Source organism: Peromyscus californicus, unplaced genomic scaffold, assembly GCF_007827085.1.
Source record: "Peromyscus californicus insignis strain IS unplaced genomic scaffold, ASM782708v3 Scaffold_18__1_contigs__length_77618521, whole genome shotgun sequence".
Lineage (NCBI taxonomy): Eukaryota > Metazoa > Chordata > Mammalia > Rodentia > Cricetidae > Peromyscus > Peromyscus californicus.
The window spans coordinates 61,332,459-61,357,729 of record NW_026294480.1 but is presented as its reverse complement, the minus strand read 5'-3'; the positions used below and the strand labels follow the sequence as shown (position 1 = coordinate 61,357,729).

Genomic DNA, 25,271 nt, shown 5'->3' with positions numbered 1-25,271 from the left:
GGAAATGAAAACTACCCAAGTCCAAAAGAGAAAATATCGTTGTTTAGAAAGGTTATAATTTGTTTTGCTTCACAGACTCAAAAATCAACTGAAAACCATTAAAAATGATAAAATTATTAGATTTGGGCTTAAGTATGTAAAAATAAATGACCTTCATATATATAGCATGTGAACATCACATGTGCATATTATATATAGATATAGATGCATGATATCAACCAATGCAGGGTATAAGGACTGATTCACGACAGTAACTCAAGTGGCTGAAGTGATGGCTCGGGGGTTAAGAACATGTACTGCTCCTGCAGAAGGCCCGGTTCAGTGTCCAGTACCCACATGGGGCTGCTGACAACCACGTACAAATCCAGCTCTAAGGCATCTCACACCCTTGTCTGGACTCTGCAGCTACCTGCACTCAAATGTGCATGCTCCCATGTGCACCTGCATGAACACACACACATACACACACACACTTAAAACTTGAAAAAAAAACTTTAAAAATAGCAGTGCATCATAAATGCAATGTAGCCACACAGACCGTGAACAATGTGCATCTAACTACAGAGGGGTTTGTTGTCGCCCTTTGTTTGGTGGTGGGTAGTGTGCTAAGGGCCTCGTGCTGGGCCACACTGACTGGGTTCCCGGCATCTAACCTTCAGTCTTTTAAGGGAGAATACTGATCAGATTTTGTTGTTTGAATCAGTCAACTTGGATAAACATCTCAGCACTTTTGCTCTAATTAAAAGTAAATAATAAACTTCCAACTTCTTCCCATCTCAAGCAGTATAAGGCCATTAGAGCCGTAAGAATGATGGGGTTTTATAGGTTTTTTTTTTTTTTCTACAGAAGAGTAAAGAAACACTCTAGAAGTTTTGGGATGAAGATGGCTCTATTATCTGGTACAATGGCAGTCACTGCGTATGTCTGAAGCAGGGGATCTCAACCTGTGGGTCACATATCACAGATCAGATATTTATATTACAATTCATAGCAGCAGCAAAATTACAGTTATGAAGTAGCACTGAAATAATTGTATGGTTAGGGGTCATCACAGCATGAGGAACTGTGTTAAAGGTTCACAGCATTAGGAGGGGTGAGAATCACTGCTCCGAAGTTTAATTGCACTTACTTTGTGTCTAATACAATGACAGTTGCTGTATATGTCTAAAGTTTAATTGCACTGATTTTACGTTAGATTTTCATTATGGCTACTGAAGAAAATATGCCCTTTCATAAGCTATACATTTTTCAAAAGAGAGAACTTTAGCGTCTGAGAATATAGTTCATTGGAGAAGTGCTTTGCCTGGCATGGACAAAATACCCAGTGATCCCCTCCCATGCAAACACACACGTGTGTGTATATGTGTGTGTATGTGTGTGTATACATATATAATTATCTTAAATATCTGCTACCATTATAAGGCTGAAGTATATTTTAATGCCAACTTAACAGGTAAAGCATTAAAATAAAAGCATATTTGTCTTTATAAAGTAATAAAATGATACTGAAATGAATTCTAAATTGTCTTTTCATTGGTAACGATTAGTGTCCATTTAGCTACTCATTTTCAACTACTTCCTTTGACATGTATTTAGGGGATAAGTTGAAGGAGAAGAGAAAACTGTATCATATCACTAAAAAGAGGCTTAGCTCCTAGTCTTCTAAGCCTTGGCAACTTCATACACAGCACTTGCATTCAGAAAAGGGTTTCCCACACACGTGTGCATTGCACACACATACACATGCAAAGGCCAAGACAATGTCTTAATAAAAATATCATAATCAAAACAGCATTTAGTCCATAAAGATGAACAATAATGAAACACAGTGCAATTCATGAGACATGGTGTCACAACGATTGGTATCTCTAACGACAACCCAAGTACAACACATTCCTGACTCTTCCTGATCATTTTTAAAAGACTATTTACAGGCCGGGCGGTGGTGGCGCACGCCTTTAATCCCAGCACTCAGGAGGCAGAGCCAGGCGGATCTCTGTGAGTTCAAGGCCAGCCTGGGCTACCAAGTGAGTTCCAGAAAAGGCACAAAGTTACACAGAGAAACCCTGTCTCGAAAAACCAAAAAAAAAAAAAAAAATACTATTTACATACATATTTACATATTAGTTGAGAGAAATATTTTAAATTTTGGTAATCTATACTGTTTATGTCACTAGAACTCATTGCTTTAAAAAAATATTTCTCAAACATTGTCCTTATTGTAAAAAGATGGGTCATGGATTAGTTAACTACTAATATTTTTCTAACATTGCTATACAAATTCAGAATGAGGGACAAAAATAATCACTCACTGTTCTTAAAAATATTATCTCTATATATTTTGTGAGCCCATTTACTGAAAAAAAAAGACCAAAGCTTTAAAACATCACTGTTAACTTACTGTACAGAATGGTCATTGAAATAGCTCTGTCATGCTCTACCTCCATGTGTAAAATCATAGAAAAAATCATTTATATGTAATCCATCATTTCCAGTTTGAAAGACTTAACAGTAGATGTCTAAGAATTGTGCAGTTTCTGCTTAAAAGAAAAGAACACTCTAAGAGTTCTTAGACTTGATCACACCCAGCAGCCCGGCAATGTCTGTTGGAAGTGACTGGTCTGCATTTCACAAGGTCCACTAGGATTATGTTTGAGAGAATTATTTCTAATTGGGGCTCTTGGACTAGCAGGTGCCTCTGTGAGCTGCAAAATTTTCAGGATCCGACACAGCCTTTCAAATTCATCCTGACCATTCAGTGGAAATACTGCAAATGGCACACGAACCGAGTGCAGAGTGCATCCTTGGCCAGGTTCCTCACAGCTGCGGCTCTAACCTCATGGTGCCTCTGCACATGCTCACTTCTTCTCCTGTATCCATGAAAACAATCTCTGTATACTGTGAATGTTTCTCAAACAGGAATGTGCGGAGATATATTCAAAGACATTAGAGTTCTACAAGAGAATTTAATTTTTATAATTTAATTTAGTGCCATAATTTAAATAGTAATCTTTAAAAATTAATATAGTACACTAGCTGACTTCAGAGTAATTGTCCAACACCAACAAAAACAAACAAAACCAGAAGCAGAGTTCACAGTAATAAGAGTTAATAAAGACATGCTGCCCCAAGAGCATGTCTAAAGCACCACACACTATTAAAGTAACGATCTCCTCATTAGCTCAATGCGCCTCTCTTCTACTAGTTAGCCAGAATTGGTTTCAGTTGTTTGCAATGAAGACCCCGACTAGTCTATTGTCTGGTACCATCTAATGTTTCTCTTTCACCATAATGCAAGCTACCATCACTCAAACAATTTGAAGTTTAATTCATTTATAAATATTTTATAATTCAGTTTCCCCATGCAAGTGGAATCATAAGACACACATGATTCTGAACTTTAATATTTTCACTTAACAGAGATATTTTAGAGATTTATTCATAGCAAAACAGTGAGCCTCCAGCATGACCTACAACAAGTACTTACCATTCCATCATGAGGTATACCACAATATACTCAGCTAGTTTCTGACTGGAGGATACTTGGAGTATTCCACATCCTTTATAATTACAAGCAATGCTTTGAAATGTGCTAGTATCTCTGTGCGTACATGAACTTCTCCTAGGAAGATGAGCCCTTATTGATGAAATCATGGCACATGCCACATTATTCCTCAGAGAAATCAATCAGTTGACATCTACAACAGACACATGACTGCTTCCTCTTCTCTCTCTGACCTGGTGAGTTATTGAATTTGGCCTTTTGCTAGATAGCTGTAAAAATTTTTTATGTTAGAATTCTTTATGGCTCTTTGACATGTATCATAATATTATTTTTACCAGAATTTCTTATTTTTATTTCTTGTTTTGCTATTTAGCAAAATTTTACTTCATGGTTTCTGGACTTGGTGCCTTTAATACCAAGAAAACCTTTCTATTCTGAAACTACACTAAAAAACCGGCCTGGGGGCTGGAGGAGAGATGACTCAGTGGTTGGGAACACTTGCTGCTCTTGCAGAGAACCCAAGTTTAGTTCCAGCACCCACAGGGTGGCTCACAACCATGTGAAACTCCAGTTCCAGGGGATCTGATGCCCTTTAGTGACCTCTGTGGGCACCAGGCAGCACACAATACACATACATACACACAGTACACATACATACATACACACAGTACACATACATACACACAGTACACATACATACACACAGTACACATACATACACACAGTACACATACACACATACACACAGTACACATACATACACACAGTACACATACATACATACACACAGTACACATACATACACACAGTACACATACATACACACAGATGAAAGACACACATAAACACATCTTTTAAAAACGCCAACCTTGTCTGTTCCTCATGCACTGTCCGTTTAATATTCAAGTGTTAATCAATGGGAAGATAGTCGGCAAAGACTGAGGAAAGCTCTGAACGTAGCCTTTCTAGACAGTTAGCTGCTGCTGTACTAGTTATTAGACCTTTGCCTTGATGACTGCAATGACAGCTTGTCCCCACACTAAGTTCTGTGACGGGTTTGGATTGACTTCTGCGCCTTCTGCGGCTCCAAAAAAGTGGCACCCAAACTGTTTTAATATTTGTACCTTCAGAGTATACTTCAACACTTACTATATTGTACAATTAAGTTAAATTTGTTTATTAGTATTATTTAAGACTTTATTTTTGATTATGTGTGTGTATGTATGTGCAGGGGGGTGCAAGGGCCCTGTGGAGGTGTGATCTCCCTAGAGCGGGGGCTACAGGCAGCTGAGAGTCATCTGACATGGGGGCTGGGAACTGTCCTCGGTCCCCTGCAAGAGCAGCACATGCTCCTAACCACTGGGCAACCTCTCTGGCCCTCAAAATGTATTTTATATCATTATTAGTGTGTGTGTGTGTGTGTGTGTGTGTGTGTGTGTGTGTGTGTGTGTGTATGCACACGTTAATGTGCTCATGTCCGAAGGTCAGAGGACAACACTGTGGAGTCAGTTCTCTCTTTCCACATTTACACGGGTCCCAGGGAATGAAATCAGGTCAACAGGCTTTTGGGCAAACGTGTCCTTGCTGAGCCACATTGCCAGCCCTCGCTAATTTTTTTATTGTACATCAAAAGATTAAAGTTTCATATGAAAAAGATTTCTATAATACTAATATTCAAAGATAAACTACATTTTCTACTTATAATTAAAAGATGACAACATTTACTTGGAGGACAGGGGTAAAGCTATGCTCTTGAGGCTTGTTGAGAAGTGAATCAGTTTTCATTCCTTCTCTCTCTTACACACTGTCCTTTCATAAGTATTATGTCATGGCTTTCCCCCTTTTTTAGATAGAATGTCATGTAGCCCAGGCTAGCCTCCAGTTCCCTCTGAAGCTGGAAATTCCCTTGAATTCCTAACGCTTCTGCTTCTGCTCCGAGTGCTGGGGTTGCAGACAAGCTCCAGCACACCCTTTGAAAGTCCACATCCCTTCCCTCTCCAGCACACCCCTTGAAAAGTCCACGTTCCTTCCCTCTCCAGAACACCCTTTGAAAGTCCACATCCCTTCCCTCTCCAGAACACCCCTTGAAAAGTCCACGTCCCTTCCCTCTCCAGCACACCCTTTGAAAGTCCACATCCCTTCCCTCTCCAGCACCCGCACATCCACATCTGAGGCTGCTATGATGATAATTCATACCTGTTTGATTTCTTCAATAGCCAGAGCAACTGAGAACAGGATTGCCTGACCAAAGCTGCCCTGACAGGAAACGTGACGGGCTGGGTTAGGCCACTGCATATGTAGTCCATCTCTTTCACCATTGTCCAGCTGTAGCCTGAAGTGATCAGAAAGGATTGTAAGTTTCTGACTGGAATCTTGGAAGTCAATTAACTAAAAGACCAAATTACCCAGGAAAAGACAACTCTGTTGCTAAGTTATAGATGAGATTCTAGAGAGCTCACAAAACATCCACTGAGTTCAGAGTGAATTAAAACATTGCAGTGCAAAGAAGATTACGTTTATTTTTGTTTATAAAGGTGCTGAGTGAAGGCCTGGGTCTTGGGCATGCTAATCAAGTACTCCATCATTAAGCCACCCAACAACAGTGAAATGTTCAGGCACAGTGCTGTGTTCTTCAGTCACACCCACTCTTCTGGCCCCGACTGCCGGGAAAGCTCCTGTGTACTTCAGCTGACACAGTGAATTTGCTGTGTGCTATATGGGAAAATGAGGCCAGAGTATGTAAACACTTGCAAAGACCAGCTTGGGATTCGCTCAAAGCAGGTAAAGACACAACGTTGGCTCTATTACATCTTGCAAATAACCATTTCCCTTGGAAGCTTCTGGCCAGACGTCATCAGGGTCTATGTGGAGTAACAGAAGGGAGGGCACACACACCTGGAGGGGCGGATCTTTCCTGCAGGTCCTTGGACTGTGTGGGATGACTGTGTGGGATGACTGTGTGGGATGACTGTGTGGGATGACTGTGTGGGATGACTGTGGGATGACTGTGTGGGATGACTGTGTGGGATGACTGTGTGGGATGACTGTGTGGGATGACTGTGGGATGACTGTGGGATGACTGTGGGATGACTGTGGGATGACTGTGGGATGACTGTGTGGGATGACTGTGTGGGATGACTGTGGGATGACTGTGGGATGACTGTGTGGGATTATTGTGTGGGATGACTGTGTGGGATGACTGTGGGACGACTGTGTGGGATGACTGTGGGATGACTGTGGGATGACTGTGTGGGATGACTGTGTGGGATGACTGTGGGATGACTGTGTGGGATGACTGTGGGATGACTGTGGGATGACTGTGTGGGATGACTGTGGGATGACTGTGTGGGATGACTGTGGGATGACTGTGGGATGACTGTGTGGGATGACTGTGGGATGACTGTGGGATGACTGTGTGGGATGACTGTGGGATGACTGTGGGATGACTGTGTGGGATGACTGTGTGGGATGACTGTGGGATGACTGTGTGGGATGACTGTGGGATGACTGTGGGATGACTGTGTGGGATGACTGTGTGGGATGACTGTGGGATGACTGTGGGATGACTGTGGGATGACTGTGTGGGATGACTGTGTGGGACGACTGTGTGGGATGACTGTATGGGATGACTGTGGGATGACTGTGGGATGACTGTGTGGGATGACTGTGTGGGATGACTGTGGGATGACTGTGTGGGATGACTGTGGGATGACTGTGTGGGATGACTGTGTGGGATGACTGTGGGATGACTGTGGGATGACTGTGTGGGATGACTGTGGGATGACTGTGGGATGACTGTGTGGGATGACTGTGTGGGATGACTGTGGGATGACTGTGGGATGACTGTGGGATGACTGTGGGATGACTGTGGGATGACTGTGTGGGATGATTGTGTGGGATGACTGTGGGATGACTGTGTGGGATGACTGTGTGGGATGACTGTGTGGGATGACTGTGGGATGACTGTGGGATGACTGTGTGGGATGACTGTGTGGGATGACTGTGGGATGACTGTGTGGGATGACTGTGTGGGATGACTGTGGGATGACTGTGTGGGATGACTGTGGGATGACTGTGTGGGATGACTGTGGGATGACTGTGGGATGACTGTGGGATGACTGTGTGGGATGACTGTGTGGGATGACTGTGGGATGACTGTGTGGGATGACTGTGTGGGATGACTGTGTGGGATGACTGTGGGATGACTGTGTGGGATGACTGTGGGATGACTGTGTGGGATGACTGTGTGGGATGACTGTGGGATGACTGTGGGATGACTGTGGGATGACTGTGTGGGATGACTGTGTGGGATGACTGTGTGGGATGACTGTGTGGGATGACTGTGTGGGATGACTGTGGGATGACTGTGTGGGATGACTGTGGGATGACTGTGTGGGATGACTGTGTGGGATGACTGTGGGATGACTGTGGGATGACTGTGGGATGACTGTGGGATGACTGTGGGATGACTGTGTGGGATGACTGTGGGATGACTGTGGGATGACTGTGGGATGACTGTGGGATGACTGTGGGATGACTGTGGGATGACTGTGTGGGATGACTGTGTGGGATGACTGTGGGATGACTGTGGGATGACTGTGTGGGATGACTGTGGGATGACTGTGTGGGATGACTTTTTAGCTCTGTATTAATGGTGCGACTTTTACAACTGGAGGATATTTTAACTCATTTAACAGTAAACTCTTGATTACAATCACCACCTTCATTGACTTTCTCTGGATGCCATCCTGTTGTCCAACCCAGGGAAAAGGTCACATCTGGAAAGAAGGATGTCACAGTGTCCAGGAAGGCTCTGGCGTCCACAACTTTGCTGCTTCCGTTTGGCCCAGGAAGGATGTCAGCGTTCATCCACACAGGACGCTGCAGGTGCTGCCTCACATTCTGCAGGAACAGCATGGATGCTCTGACGGCTGCCAGACTGAAAAAGAGTTTGTAACCAATGAATCGTCCAGTACGGAGAAGGTCTAACTGTTCTCAAATTCAAAATACAAATGTAAAACGTCATATGGGACGAGAGCGGAAGACTAACCCACACAACTTACCTTAAAATATTTATGTTTCTTTTTTATGAAAGGAACTTATAGATTTTACAGCGATATCAATAATGCTAGCAGCTATGAACCAAACAGGGGGCTCCAAACTCCATATTCAGGCCACTAAGTGTGCAATGATGTAAGAAAAGATATACATGTTTGCTTCCCGTTCACACAGGGAATAGCAGGCACAGCTGGGCTGTTCTGAGAGGGGTCCATGCCACATCTCAGCCTTTGATAAGAGCGACTCTGACACTTGAAATCCCACAGGAGACGAGGTCTCTTTCCTTCATGCACGATTGGGTGAGTTTGGAGACATGAACATATTTCATAAAGTGCCTGGAAAGCATAAAGATACATTTCCTAACGCGAATACCAGCCTGGTTCTCCTGTGCTGTGAGCTCCTTCTGTGGAAATGAGAGGATGTTTCAGTTCCACGTCAACAGTGGCTTGCCTTCTCTCCTGCAACTGCTGTCTGTGCTCACAGGCCTCAGAGCAGCTGTTGTTGTTGTTTTGACGTGTTTATCTGTTGGTGTTTGAGACAAGGTCTCACTACTTAGCCCTGGCTGGCCTGGAACTCGCTCAGTAGACCAGGCTGGCCTCCAACTCAGAGATTCTCCTGCCTCTGCCTCCAAGCCCTGGGATTAAAGGTATGTGATACCATGCCCAGCTTGCAAAACAGTAAGTTTAGTATATCATTTTTACTTTGTGTGTGTGTGTGTGTGTGTGTGTGTGTGTGTGTGTGTGTGTGTGTCTTACTGTTCTCAAATACACACACACACATAGACACACATAGACACACACACACAGACACACACACACACACACACACACACACACACACACACTAACTTAACTGGAAAATCTCACTACTTCTAAAGGTTCTTTCAACCTTTAAGAGAAACCCTTCTGAACCTTTAGAAAGGTTCACCAAGAGAAACAGGTCCTGTACTACTGTGATGGAGGCTGAGAAACCTAGGGATGGAAGAGACATTTGTTCTTCCTGAGGATGGGAGTGCCCATCTGTGCTTCTCTCCTGTGCCTCCTACTTTAAGAAGAGAAATTTTATTAAATTGTGTGCTAAAGCCAGAGACACGTGGCACTTGGCCTCCGGTCTCCTTTACCTTGTATATTATCCCCACTGTCTTTGAAACAGACATCCTAGATTTTAGTGGATTAATAAAGTAAGTCTTAGGCAGGACCTTGTAGATTCTAATCTAGATACTTTTATTTCTCTGTGATGCTTCCTGCCTTCTATTACATTGATACCTGTGAAAACCTCAATTCTAAAATCCACAGGGAACCACAGAAGACCCCAAATCAGCAGAAAATCCAAGGAAAAAAGAGCAAAGCTAGCTGGGCATAGTGGGTGACCTTTGATCCCAGCACTCGGGAGGCAGAGGCAGCTGGGACTCTGAGTTCGAGGCCAGCATGGTCTACAGAGTGAGTTTTAGGACAGTCAGGAGTACAAAGAGAAACCCTGTCTGGAGAAACAAAACAAAACAAAACAAAACAGCAAAGCTAGATGCACCACAACACCTGATTTCAATGCATATAAACCAAGCATGGTAGCACATGCCTGTAATCCCAGCACTCGAGAGTCTGGGGCGGGGGGCGGGGGTTGAGGGAGGGCTGCCATGACTATGTAGAGAGTTCAAGGTTAGAGTTCAAGATCTTAACTCAAAAAATAAAACTAAACAAACAGACAACAACAACAAAACCCTGCAAAGCTATAGTAATACAACAGCATACACTTAAGGTCAGACTGAACTGCTCTTGAGAGACTCATGCTGAGTCCTCAGTTCCCAGCCTGTGGCGTTATTTTAGAGGCTATCTCGAGGCTTTGGGCTGCTAGGAGTAGCTTACAAGAGCAGACCTATGAGGGCTCTCCCTGCACCTGGTCACAGGTGGCTTCTTGGTCTGTGCCATGTGAACGGATTCATCTCTCAGGACACTGCCCCACACAGCATCCATCCTCTTTAGCAAGGCAGGCTGAGACACCTCCGAAACCCGGAGCCAAGGTCTGACAGACATTTCTATCAGACAGTTTGGTCACAGTGATGCAAAAGTAAATTAATAAAGACTGAGAATCTTACCTTATCCTGCCTTCTTAGGAATTTCATTTACAAATTGAAGGCAACAGAATGAAAGCCATCCCTAATATTATAATAAGTAATTTAAAATTGTATTTTAGAGGAAAATCTTTTAAAACCCCAGAGTCAGCTAAAACTCTAGATAAAATTTAAGCATCACTATGTTACTAAATGATAATTATAGCACATATTATAATCATGTATTATCATTTGTATGCTAGATAAAAATAACCCGGAAGCACAAAACAAGATCCACTAAAATACCATTCAGCTCCGTTTACAGAGTTCAGTGGTTTGCTTAAGAACTCAGGCTGGCTATGTGGCTCATCTGGTAAAGGTGCTTGCTGCCAAGTCTGATGACCTGATCTGACATCTAGGATCCACATGGTGGAAGGAGGAACTGACTTCTGCAAGTGTTCTCTGACCCCCACAGGCCTGCTGTGGAGTTTACACACACACACACACACACACACACACACACACACACAAATTTTAAAAAAAGAATGTTCACTCTCAGGCTGGGAACGTAGCTCAGTGGTAGAGCATGCACTTAGCATGTACAAGGCCCTAAGCACCACAGACAGGAAAAAAAAGTGAGCGCTCCATGTCCTGCCAGGCTGATGGCTCTCCACGACTAACCATCTAACCACAAGTGGGGTATTTATCCCCTCAGCCTCCATTTTCCCATACGGAGGTAAGAACAATACCTCTTGGGATTTGTGTGGGGATCATAAGTAAAACACATATACAGCTCTCAGAACTGTAACTAACACACGTGTGTCCACAGCTCTCAGAACTGTAACTACCACACACGTGTGTCCACAGCTCTCAGAACTGTAACTACCACACACATGTGTCCACAGCTCTCAGAACTGTAACTACCACGTGTGTCCTTAATTACTCTGCAGAGCGGTGCGCACTTAGTCTCTGAGCTGTCTCTGCAGCCCAATCATAGCACGTATGTTGCATACTGCTCTTGCAGAGGATCAAGTTTGGCTCCCGGCACCCATGTTGGGGACTCACAATCACTTATAATCTAGGTCCAGGGAGTGTGATGCCCTCAAATTGCCTCGGAGGGTACCCCCATGCATGTACACACATATACATACATATCCACACACAATTAAAAATAAAATAAAGCTTATGAAATACATTTTTTTAGTGGCCTGGCCCTTCCATGGGCCACGAAAGTAGCAGCTAAAACTTACAAACGTACAAGCTAATTTGCAGGAGCCAAAACCGGTCTTACAAACAATGGCAAACACTCGAAACAGCACACGTGGAAGAGGAGGGGGTCGGAGCGTTTAAAGTGCCCAGCGCTACAGGTTAGTCCGGGACCTGAGGCTGGCCCAGCAGTCATCCTCAGGTGACTCCATCAGCTGCTCCGGGACCGAGACTGCCGATAAAGCTGATGAACCACTGGCTGCTCACAAAGCTCTCTGGTTCTCAGATCATTCTTTAACTCACACATCCTTGTCAATCCAGACTCCTGTACATCCGGGTTCTATGCAGCTCCTCATCACAACAAAGTGACAAGGTTTGCTGAGCATTTACCCACAAATGGTGACAGTCATCTTAATAATCCTACAGGCTTTTCAAATCCTTACTTCCTGGTGTAATTCGATTTTAGAGGTTTATTTTTATTTTTATTTATGTGTGTGCCACGTGGGTGCAGGTACCTGCAGATGCAGAAGCCAGCAGAGGGTGCTGGATCCCCTGGCTGGAGTTACAGGCTGCTCTGAGCTGCCTGGTGTGGGTGCTGGGCTCTCCAGCCCAGAGATAACTTCACATTGAGGTATGATTCAGAGATGGTCGGGTTTGCCACCATTTCTGGGTGTGAAAGGCAGTGGCTGCTGGGAGCTTGTGGTAGCCATTCTGCCTCCCAGCAATTCCAGATTCTACCCTGCCAAAGGCAATAAAAGGCCGTTGGGAGAGGAACGGCACTCATCCCTGCTCACGGGGTCAACTCCTAAAACACAGTATTGTAAAGGATACTACTGACTTTCAGATAAGCCTCTCAACAGATGTCAAACAAACTGAACATGCACGTATTAACGCCCTCTCCTTCCGAGCACTGGTGGAGAAAAGCACTTTCAGTTTGTCATTCTGTGGTACGAGTCACATGCGAAACATTCCTTTACAAAAACCGACTTCAGCCTGAATTTTCATTTTCAGTTGGCAAGGTGTAAGAATAGGTAGTCAAAGACAGAGATGCACGTGTTAACGTTTTTCCCGAAAGTGAATTCTAGAACAGTAAGAAGCACGTTTGTACAAATACCTCTTGAAATCCAACTTGATGCCCTTGTTGCTCTTCATGACCTCAGCCAGCCACTCCTGCAGAGTGTTATCACTGTTTGTCTCAGGAGGGTGGGCCATGATTGGCTGGCCATGCTCTGATCCATCACTAGGAAGAAGGACATCAGCCTCTATCATGTGGGCAGCACCTGCCCAAGTAAGAGAGCTCTGTTACTGCCGAACATGGAACTACAGGAGAAGTGCATGGTACCCGTGGGAGAAAGAAGGCAACGTTTGCTGGGTAACGGCTGGATGCCGGGCACTGTATGAGCCTGCACACCATCCCTACATCACATGGCTCTGAGACCATTTTCTACCTACAGATCCTTTCTAGTATCTAGTGAGGTGAGCACAGAAGGGAAGGGAAGCCTAGGGAGTATCTGTTGGCTGTTCTAGTAGCAAAACTAGTACATTTGAGCTGAGAGTATCCCTCAAAGTGCTGCTTGCCTAATAGTATGAGCAAGGCTCTGTTTCTCCCTCTGGTACCACACACAGACACACACACCTGTACACACACACATAGATACAGACACACACACACAGACACATACACACACACACACCCCACACACACAGATACACAGACACACATGACACACCTGTACACACAAATACAGAGACACACACAGACACAAACACACCTGCACACACACACTCAGATACACAAACACACACAGATACACAGACACACCTACAAATACAGACAGACACACACACGGAGACAAACCTGCACACACACAGACAGACACATGTGCACACACACAGATACACAGACACATGCATACATTCACATACCTGCACATACACAGACATACAGATGCACATATACATACCTGCACACACTCATATATACACACATCCACACATACATGCACATGTATACACACACATATAGATACAGACACACATATCCACACACACACACATAGGGACACAGACACATACACACACACATACATAGATACACAGACACATACACACACACACACAGATACACAGACACATGTACACGCACACATATACACACACATACACAGACATATGCATGTATTATCTTCTTGATATTCAAATTAGAATCCATGGACATTCATTGCTCATGCCTGAAACTCTACATAAAAATTAATTTCTTTGATTTAAAACTTAGCTACTCTTTAAAAGCGACTTGTTTTGTGGGACAGACTATCGCCACATAGCCCAGGCTGGCCCCAAACTTGCAACTGTGCCACTCCGGCCTACCAAATGCTGGGACTACGGGCATTCCCCACCACGCCCAGCTCTGGACGTCTGCTACCAGGAAAGCAACAGAGACAGACAAAACCCTGCCGCACCGCACCGGCACTGGGACCTGTGGAAGCCTTAGTGGGAAAAAAGGAACTGTCCGTGGGAACGGACAGAGCAGTGCAGGCACTATCTGACTTGGGAACAGACATCATTCTTAATTTTCATACTTATTTCTTTATTTCGTGTATGTGAGTGCCCTGGTGTGCATGCATGTGAGTGCCCTGGTGTGCAGGCATGTGAGTGCCCTGGTGTGCAGGCATGTGAGTGCCCTGGTGTGCAGGCATGTGAGTGCTATGGTGTGCAGGCATGTGAGTGCCCTGGTGTGCATGCATGTGAGTGCCCTGGTGTGCAGGCATGTGAGTGCCCTGGTGTGCATGCACGTGAGTGCCCTGGTGTGCATGCATGTGAATGCCCTGGTGTGCAGGCATGTGAGTGCCCTGGTATGCATGCATGTGAGTGCCATGGTATACATGCATATACATGCCAGATCGTGCTTGTGGAAGTCAGAAGACAATGTGTAAGAGTTGGTCTTCTTCTACCATGAGGGTCTGGGTACTGAACTAAGTTGTCAGGCTTGGTAGCGACCACCTTTACTCACTGAGCAATGTGTTTTATACAATAGTAAAACTTTGACAACACTGTCATCTGTAGTAATGGCAGAAGATGGAGAAGACACGGGGAATTTGTGGAGTTGATGGAGGTGGTTTCCAGGAGATGCTCAAAGTGTCAATTGGTTTCTTTTAACAACTTATGATAAAAATTTGAAGAAAGAAAACAAATAATTGACTGTTGGGCTTTTTAGTAGCATACTAAAGAAATATTTCCAACTTAGTCCCAATACCTCCCCAGAGACCCCCATTCCATACAATTCCATTTAAATGAGTTTGGAGGAGAAACTTTCAAATCAAAGCACTACAATAAAATATAATTTTAGTGTCAACACAGCCAAGAGGGCAGCAGCAGGGCCCTTTATTAAACCTCCGAAGGACAGCACCTGCTCCCATACAACTAGATAAAGAGAATTGGAACGCTGGGTGTGTGCCCATAGTAACCAAACCTGCAGGCCAATCACCTCAGAGTGAAGCCCACCACAAAGCAATCTGGGTGTGTGGGTTTTGACTAGAGGAGCAGTTTATAATCTGGTATGCAATAAACCCACAGCCGGGGCTAGAGCGATGCCTCGGGGTTACCAGCCCTGGCTACTCTTGCAGAGGACCTGGGTTCGGTTCCTAGAATCCACATGGCAGCTCACACTGTTTGTAACTCCAGTTCCAGGAGGTCCAATGCCTTCTTCTGGCCCTCTGCAGACAATATTCACACACGTGGCAGACAGACATACACGCACAGACACACATGCAGACAAAGCACTCAGACACAGAAAATTGCTAAGTCAATCCTAAAAATAAAGCCCACATGTTTATGGGAGATACATACAATTGAATAAAAATGAACAGAGGCCGTTCAAATAGGGATCAAAATGAAAGAAGTTTGTGGGTTTCTAAAGTTCACAATGGGGACTCAGCTGTCAGCAGCAGAGTGGGCCACTTCCCCAAAGACACCACCAGGGCCCTGCTCCAGGGTATTTCTCTTTTTAAAAAATTATTACACATTCTATTTGTTTCTGGGGTCATCTGCGTGCCATAGGGAACAACGTGTGGGGGTTGGTTCTCTCCTTCTATTAATGCGTGCATCCCTAGGATCCCACTCATCTCAGGCTTCGGGGCAACTGCCTTTAGCCATTTTGCCGGCCCAGCAAGGGCATGTAAGCTTTTAGGAAACACAAATCTAATTTCAATGACATATACCAATTTGCACACAGCAGGGTGCTGGCCAAAAATGTGAAGAAATCAGAACCTTATCCTCACTATCGGTAGGAATAGGAAAGAGTACAATAATTTTGGAAATGTTGACTTTTCCTTAAAATGTTCCTTAAAAAGTGAAATCCAGATTAGTCATTCCTTTGCTTCCCATATAAAAAAACTAAACACACACCCTCAAACCTTCATGTGAATGCTGATGTCCCCACACTAACCACCAGCCAAGCCATGAGCCCTTGTAGCCCGGCTCCTAGTAACCCATGTCTTACACAGACATCTGCAGCCTAACCTCTCATGGCCCAAGGAACCTTCCACAAATGGTCAGCCTTGAGAAAAACAACATGCACAGTAAAATATACTCCTTAACAAGATCATGAGGGCGTGTGCCATCTGGTTCAAGCCTGTCAGGCACCCACAGTGAGACTGTCACCCCTTCACTCCTGTAAAGAGGACTTTACCCCCTCCCTCCCAGGAGTGCCATCCCAGCTCCGGGAATCCACCCACGGCTTCTCTCCTGTGTATATCAATAACATTTCTCCTCGTCTGTTCATGTCTGCTGACTTCTTTTTAGCACATGTGCTGCTGGCCTCCTATAGGCCGATTCACAGGACAGACAGTAACGGTGTTTGTGGCCGCCCAAAATGGAAACAACCGTTTATTAACCGAGGAGTGGATAAATCGTGCTCTGTGGATACAATGGACTCCTTGGTGTGCAAAAAAGAATGTGGCGGCGATCCACATCAGAACATCAGCAAACCGCAGACACACTCACTAAAAGTGAGTCAAGGAGGTCAAGGCAAGGAGATGTGTGCGAGACCACGGTGGGGGAGAGAGTGTCCAGTCCTGGGTTCAGGAGCAGGTGTTTATTTTTAAGAAATGGCAATTCAACTGATACCAAAGGATGTGTGGGAGGTTGGGCAGGCCTGGCCTGGTCATGCAGTTCTGTAACTCCCACTGCTTGGGAGACTGAGGCAGGAAGAGAGAGTTCAATCAAGATCTGCCTAGACTACAGAGAAAGTTCAATGATAAATAAAAAGATCAGCTGGAGAGATGGCTCAGCAGTTGAGAGTTCTGGCTTCTCTTCCAGAAGACTTGAGTTCAATTCCGAGCACCCACATGGTATCTCACAATCGTCTGTAAACTCCAGTCCCAGGGAATTCGATGCAGTGTTCTGGCCTCTTGGGCACCAGGAACACTGATGGTATGTAGACATACACGCAAGCAAAACATATAAATACATATAAAATAAATAAATGGAAAATTGAAAAACGCAGAAAAGAAAGAAAAGTAAAAAGAATGCCAGGGCACAGATTAGTGGTGGTGCTTGCCCAGGATGTTCGAGGGCTTGGGGTCAACATCAGCACCACAAACCACATGTTTCTGGAAAGAAAGCAGCCAGTGTGAGGACAGCAGGTGCTCAGCCAGGCGAGGAACTGAAAGGCCAGCAAAGAGGGGATGTCAGAACCACGGCAGGAGGCTCTGAAGAATTAGGCTAGCTTGTGTGGGGTTTTCAGGTCACTGTGATAGTCAGGAGGCCCCAGTAAACAGCACAAACCCTCCACACGGATGGCAGGAAATAAAGCAGCAGTTAGCAGATAGGTGTCACACTATTCCTTATATCACCATGCTGCTAGGACAAACGGTACAGCTTTAGCGGAGAGTGGAATGAGCCCTGGTAATTTCTAACTGCAGCAACTGTCCCTGGTCCAAATTTTGGAATGGAGTCTGTCTCCAGAGCCAAGTCCCAGCAAGTGCATCCAGACAGCTGCTGCCCACTCTCCAGGGGGAGCCAGGCACTCTCTTGTCCACTGACTCTGACAGACTGGTTCCCACTCCAGCCAACTCACAGCTCAAGACATTTTGCTTGGATTTCAAAAAACATACTGAGTTCATGAATTACCCAAAGTAAACTGAAGCAGTCAGGTGTAGCAGCTCATATCTAGAACCCCAACACTTGGAAGCACAGGAGGATCACAAGTTTGAGACCAGCCTGGGCTACATATGAAAGACTGCTTCAAAAATAAAATGAATAGGAATAGGAAAATAATTTCTAATAGAAACAGCAGAAGCCACCTACTCCTCAATGCCTCGTGCATCTGGGACTTGTGGTTAGCTGCGTGATACCAGATGATCTCAGCGCCATCTTCTGTCCTGATCTGACTGTTTCTGAGAAAATAATCCAATATGTTTTCACTCCAGGACCCTAAAATAACAATATTTATATGAAAAAGAATATTTTTGATGGGGTATATATTTAAGGTAGACAACATGATGCTGTGAGATACACATGGCAAGTAAAATAGTTTCTAACCCGAGGCAAATAAACATGTCCATCATCTCCCCAGTGACCATTTTTAAGTTTTGTTGTTAGTGTGTTTGTGTGTGAGTGTGCATGCATGTATGTGTGCACATGTATGTGCATGTGTGTGCTCTTCACACACACGAATACGCATGAAGAGCAGCTAAAATCCCATTAGCATAAGTCTCATATACAGTACATTGTCATTACCCATGGTCCTCACGGTGTGCATTAGATCTCTAGATTCATTCATCCTATACATCTGCTCTCTATCTTTCGGTCATCTCTCCCTCCTCTCTCCCATGAATAGCCAACATTGTGTTCCCTATTTCTATACAGTTGAGAATTAAAAATTCTACAAATAAATGAGATCATGCAACATATTTTCTTTCTGTGGCTGGCTTATTTCACTAAGCACAATAATATCTTGTAGGCTCACGTGTGGCTACTAGCAAGGGCTACTAGTTAGAGCAGAATGCTATTCTACTGGTAGCGTCTCCCACATCTTCTCTACCCATTAGTTTGTCATTGCAGACTTGGGTGGTTTCCATGCCTTGGCTATTGTGAATAATGCTCACAGACATTCATTTACAAGGTAGTGGTTTCCTCCCCATGGGTATGTGCCCAGAGTTGGGGGCTGCTGGGTTAGAGGGTTAAAAAATGTTTTTATAGAAAGGGGCAAAAGATAGATTGAGAGAGAAAAACCAAGCAATTAGGCTAGGAAAAAACAGATTTTCAAAACAGAATATGTATTGTGGCATGTGGGTCTGCGATACATGTAAACATACATCGTGCTATAATTAGTAGCCATGCGGTGTGGTCTGCAGATTGGAAGTGTAAAAAGCATGTAGGAAGAGAACAAAATTGCTAAGCAGCAGACGCTGAAAGCAGAAATTTTACGTTGTGTCCTCCAAGAACCCGGGTCCACTACATAGAGACGAAGCTGTACAAAAACTAAGGGTGGTTCGGTGTGTCCTTGTGTCTGTCTGTCCCCACCCCTCCCTGCCCCGCAGCCAAACCGAGAGCCCTGAGGGTAGCCCCTTCAACAGCACAGAGTCCATGTGTTGCTGCAAATCTGCCTTCAGACCGCGACCCTCCTGCAGCTGAGTGTTTGAACTCAAGGCAGCAATCTCAGGCTCTGCTGGCATAGACAGATGCAAGTAATGCACACACTGCCAGGTTTTCCTTAATCTCCTCCCTGAGCCCTGTTAGTGCTGCGCCTACCCACGGTGCATGCATAACAATCTGCCAACTGTTGGCTCATTAACTCCGCCCAGCAACCTCTAAGAGACTAAAAAAATGCTATCATCGCACATTGACAGTAAAATATTAGGAAAGGTTGAGGTTGGAGAGACGGCTCGGTGGTTAACAGCGCTGGGTTAACCTCTTTCAGAGGAGCCAGGTTTGATTCCCAGCACCAACATGAATGCTCACAATCTTCTGTTAACTCCAGTTCCTGGGGTCCAACTTCCTCTTCTAGCCTCCATGGGCACTGCACGCATGTGCAGCACAGATTCACATGCAAGCCAACACTCACATACATAAAATAAAAGTAAAAAGTAAATAAATCTTTAAATATCTATACACTGGGAAAAGTCATCTTTGACCAGAAAATAGGACTTCGTTCATTTTGAGCGACCTCCATTCATTTTGATCCAAGTGCATGTATCTCCCATAAACATGTGGGCTTCATTTTTAAGATTTATTTATTTTCTGTGTCTGAGTATTTTGTCTATATGTATGTCCACTCTGTGTGTGCTCATTGTCTGAGAGGCCAGGAGTCGGCACTGGATTCTGGAATCAGAGTCACAGTCAGTTGTGATCTGTCATGTGGGTGCTGGGAACCGAACCCAGGAGCAGGAAGTGGTTGTCTTTCCAGTCCAGTATGTGGGTTTTCTACCTACCAAATTATAAAACACTCCTTTAGTCAGAAAAGAGAGGTTATAAAGACAGTGCCTGCCATCATGTGGCTTGGCAAGCACTCTGGAAAAAGAAGGCGACTTGGCTGAAGAGGCCACTGCCCCCAGAGTCACCCCACTGCCTCCAGCAGTCCCCACTACCCCCGAGTCACCCCCACTGTTCCCAGTGGCCCCCACTGCCCCCAGAGTCACCCCACTGCCCCCAGCAGTCCCCACTATCCCCAGAGTCACCCCACTGCCCCCAGCAGTCCCCACTACCCCCAGAGTCACCCCACTGCCCCCAGCAGTCTCCCACTACCCCCAGAGTCACCCCACTACCCCCAGCAGTCCCCACTACCCCTAGAGTCACCCCACTGCCCCAGCAGTCCCCCACTACCCCGAGAATCACCCCACTGCCCCCAGCAGTCCCCACTATCCCTAGAGTCACCCCACTGCCCCAGCAGTCCCCCACTACCCCGAGAATCACCCCACTGCCCCCAGCAGTCCTCCACTACCCCCCGAGTCACCCCACTGCCCCCAGCAGTCCCCACTACCCCTAGAGTCACCCCACTGCCCCAGCAGTCCCCCACTACCCCGAGAATCACCCCACTGCCCCCAGCAGTCCCCCACTACCCCGAGAATCACCCCACTGCCCCCAGCAGTCCCCCACTACCCCCAGAGTCACCCCACTGCCCCCAGCAGTCCCCTACCCCAAAAGTCACCCCCACTGCCACCAGCAGTCCCCTACCCCCAAAGTCACCCCCACTGCCACCAGCAGCTCTGTACTGACCCCAGTAGCCCCCTCAAACACAGGGCCCTGTTCACAAATGCAAGAGTATGCATGACCATCATTTTTTTTTAATATTCGGTTAGTCATTTTAGAAGGTGCATCAATTCTTAGTTATGACAAATACCAAATAAGAAGAAAACAATTAATCACAGTATACATAACATATATGTATACACAGAAAACATAACGGGTATGGCTTTGGACACTTGAACCTCACAGCTCAGAGGGCCAGGACAGGAAGATTATGAGTTCAAAGCCAGCCTAGACTATACAGCAGGACTCTACCTACAATAAGGAAGGACAGATAGACAGAGACCAAATGACTTAGAAAATTGGTCATTCTTTCCTGGCGTATAGGTTGCCAGGACAAACCTAGGCATTAGGTTTTTCCATGGTGCCTTTTGGCTGTGATTATACTGCATTTGGAGTTTTTATAAAAGCACCTTACAAATTAGTAACCAGACACAATGCTGCAGGAGTTTTAGGCCAAATGCAGTTTCTTTGGGCAGATTGCTGCTCTGTACTTAGTGACTTACAATGAGGTTATGTCCAGATAAACTAATTGTTGAGTTAAACTATCCTAACTCAAAGTACATTCAGCACACCTACTAAAAATCATAGCTCAGCCCGGTCTATTTTGAAATGTTTGGAGCACATAAATGTGGTTATTTATGTCTCTTTGAAGTGACCAAGGCAACTTATAAAAGAAAGCACTTAATTGGGAGCTGGCTGACAGTTCCAGAGGGTGAGTCCGTGACCCTCACAGCAGGGAGCATGGCAGCAGGCAGGCAGGCATGGTGCTGGAGCAGTGGCTGAGAGCTTACATCCTATTTGAAAGTTGAAGGCACCGGTGGGGGTTGGGCCTGTCATGGGGTTTCTGAAGCTTCAAAGTCCATCCCTAATGACACACCTCCTCCAACATGGCCATGCCTCCTAATCCTTCCCCAAACGGTTCCCAGTTCCACCAACTAGGGACAAGCACTGGAACACAGGAGCCCGTGGGAGCCATTCTTCTATCTGCCCTTTGATGGAGAAATTCTACTTCTTTGGCTTTATTCCACAGACAGATAAGCTCATTTGGGAGAATACGTCCCACTGAAGAAACTTAATGAATTGTTTGTAATAACAAAAGAGCGAAACTTCAAATGTCTGTCAACACTAAATATGGACCATTCTGCAGCCCTTAAAATGAACAAGGCAACTGTATATGTACAATTGGATTTCAGAGACAGGAGTAAAAGCATTAGAGCAATGGTACAGGGGAATGATGGTTTCCTGTCAATATGGTACACAGTGAAGAAGGAATTAAGGCTGCCAAACAGATGCCTTCAGCATCTTTGCGAATTCAGGTTTTCTTTTTTAGATGTTGTGTGAGGCTATGACACATTTTAGTTACAAATGACATTAGGGTTGCTAATCAGGTGACTTTGAAATGGGAGGGTGTTTGTTTGAGAGTCCAAATTTTAATAACAAGGTCCTTATAAGTCTAGAGGAAGGCCAATAAACGCTGAGGTGGTATAGTGAGAGTAACTCAACCAGTCACTTCTGGCTTGACAGATGCAGGAAGAGATCCTGGGAGCCAAGGAGCCAGAAAGGCAAGAATACTGACATCCATACCTCCTGAAGAAACATGGTACTGTTAACACCATGCTTTTAGCTCTTGGAACTCTGGCTCAGACTTCTGATAGTGCCTGGACAAAGAGTTAGGTACAAGGGAACCACAGCCGCATGGTGGTAGCTGTCTCCTGTCAGAATGCCCCTTGGTGGTCAACTGTCCTTAAGCTACAGTTAGGTTTTTCCCTTTGTATCAAAAACTAAGGCACCAGGGCATGCTCCACACCTGTGCACCAAGGAAGGATCTGCATCCTCCAAAGACCCACTGTCATTATGCGGTAGTGTGGTGTGCCCACGTGTACACGTGCATGTGGAGAACACAGGACAATCTCAGATGTCATTCTTTGGAAGCCTCCACCTTGTTGTGTTTTGAGAAAGGGAGACTTGCTAGCCTGGAGCACACCAAACAGTCTGGTCGGCTTGCTGGCTACGCCCTGAGGATCCTGTTTCCACCTCCCCAGAGTAGCCTGTACCAGGGTTGCTAGTTTTCACATATGTTCTGTGGATGGAACTCTGGTCCTCACCCTTGGAAAGCAAGGTTATCAACTGGGCTCTCTCCAGCACCCCCACTGTGATTTTGACGACCCTCTCTCTCTTGTGGGGATCATGGGACAAAATATCTAAGGTTATCAGGTCCACTACAGTTTGGGAGTGGAAAAGGGTCACCTTACCCTATAAATATGCACCATATACATAAAACTTCCTTAAAATCCAAAGTCCCAAACGAGAGGGAGGCCTCCAGCCTTGGGACAACCCATTCTATTTACTCCTTGGAGTTTGACAAAGAGAAGGACAAACACAAGAAAACGAAGTTGGAGGAAGGTTCAGTTGGATCTGAGAGATGGGGGAGGGACAAGGGTGAATATGATCAAAATACATTGTATAAAAATTCTCAAAGGGTTAATACCAAGCAATATTTATCCTGTGTATGTACGTTAAAAGTGGAAGGTAAAAAGATGGTAGTATATGTGGAAGTAAGCTGTCTCCGGAAGGATCCACCAAGGAACTAATAGCAGAAGCCTGAGGGGGGAAAAGGCTAAAAGACAGGGAGCACAGCCCTTCCTGGGCCATTCTGAACTTTTTATATGAAAAATGCATTTTCATTTTGCATTTCAAACAACTGAGTTGCCCTAAATTGTTTCTAAAGCTCCCTTGTGACATGGAGACTTTACTCCGGTCTCTGTAAACTCTGCCACCAGGCCTCCTTCACGCCGTCAGCAGACTGGAACCCTCCACACCCAGCAGACACTCCTTTAAAACGGGAATACCAGAACAGGGAAAGGAGCAGGCGGCGCCCGCCGAGCCCTCCGCACTTACCGGGGCCCCCAGCGAATGCTGCCATGGTGATGGACGGACGCCGCCGTCTGCGCAGGCGCTAAGGGTTGGCCCGCACAGGGGTTGTCTCGGGTGGCGGAAGCCAGATGACCGGAACCTCGGCGCCGCGCCGGAATTGGTGCGCACGCGCATAGCAAGAGCTGGGCTGGCGGGGGCGCCACCTCCCCACAGTGCAGACGTCCAGTTGCATCCCTGAGCCTGCCGCCTGCGGGCTGCAAAGCTAGAATACGTCACCTGACAGCAGGAGCGGAAGCGCTTCTCGCGCAGCCCTTCAGAGGGTAATGATTTCAAGTCGTTCTGATTTGAGTGGAAATTATTTTTAGCCTCAACCAGGTCTCCATACTCTTTCCAGCCCAGCCAGGATTTTCCACCTCAGAAAACACTAGTTAGCCCCATCGCTTTATAGTTTTTCGTTTTCTGCCTGTATCTTCGCATTTAAATTTAGTTTGCTTTTTTGCACATTTAATTTACTTCTTTACACAAACCACACACCTCTCACCTCGAGTTTATTATAGAACCAAATATGAGTGACCATGGTCCAAGAACACCAAATCAGTTGCCCCAAATATACTGCAGTTTCATGGAGTTTTTGCTGTTTAAGAAAGTCATGTATCATGGAATTTTCCATATACTTTGGTGGAAACATTAGGTATGCAGCTTACAGCAAATGAGGACATCTCAGCTTATATTCTCAGGTGTCAGTTGCTATCGAAGGTTCTTAACTTTTAGGCTGGTGGAAGTTAGTGATGAGCTGTTAGTTAACACACTCCAAAAGGTTTCACTTAATCACATGGATGTTAGGTCAAAAGTGGGCAATGTGAATAAGGGAGCTAAAAAAGGCACAAGATGGTTTGACTGGATCTTCAACATTCCACCGCTCCACAACCCCAAGTTCTTATCAGCCTTGCAGACTCTTTTTAACATAGCTGTGGTTCCCCCACCCCTTAACTTTAGTTAACACATCTACTCTATGATTGTTTTTATTTATTCTTGGTTGCTGCGATATAGCTTCCTTGTGTGTCTACTTATTTTTTACTGTTAGTAGATATGTTTTAATTCAAATTGTAGCCTCATCCAGCAGCTCGGCTGAGACTGTCAACGGACAGGGTTTCCACACTTTTCCTGACGGACAGGGTTTTTACATTTTACTTTTCCTGGTACTTGGCGGCACATTCTAAAGAAGGGGTTTTTGGATGATTTGGGTAATCCCAAACTTAGCTATTCCCCTTAGGTTTTCCCACCTGTGGTGTTTGCCTATTCAAACAAGGGCCTTCGGTTATGTGTACCACC

At 45.2% G+C, this 25,271-nt stretch overlaps 1 protein-coding gene across 4 annotated transcripts in view; it reads right to left on the bottom strand.

Moving 5' to 3' along the window:
* The window catches only part of Fam151b (family with sequence similarity 151 member B), a 41,145-nt gene extending 16,972 nt beyond the window's left edge, over nt 1-24,173 (bottom strand). For 2 of the 4 annotated variants that reach the window (XR_008219603.1, XM_052743584.1), the window contains exons 1-5: nt 23,964-24,173; nt 18,123-18,248; nt 12,931-13,096; nt 8,227-8,444; nt 5,702-5,837 (exon numbers count right to left, since the gene is read on the bottom strand). Coding sequence is in view for 3 of the 4 variants with exons in the window: in XM_052743584.1 (XP_052599544.1) it covers nt 5,702-5,837; nt 8,227-8,444; nt 12,931-13,096; nt 18,123-18,248; nt 23,964-23,988 (671 nt within the window). In the remaining variant the exon portion in view is untranslated. The remainder of the gene's footprint in view (nt 1-5,701; nt 5,838-8,226; nt 8,445-12,930; nt 13,097-18,122; nt 18,249-23,963) is intronic. The other 2 variants (XM_052743583.1, XM_052743585.1) reach the window with 2 other exon arrangements.
* Between the last annotated feature and the right edge of the window lie 1,098 nt (nt 24,174-25,271).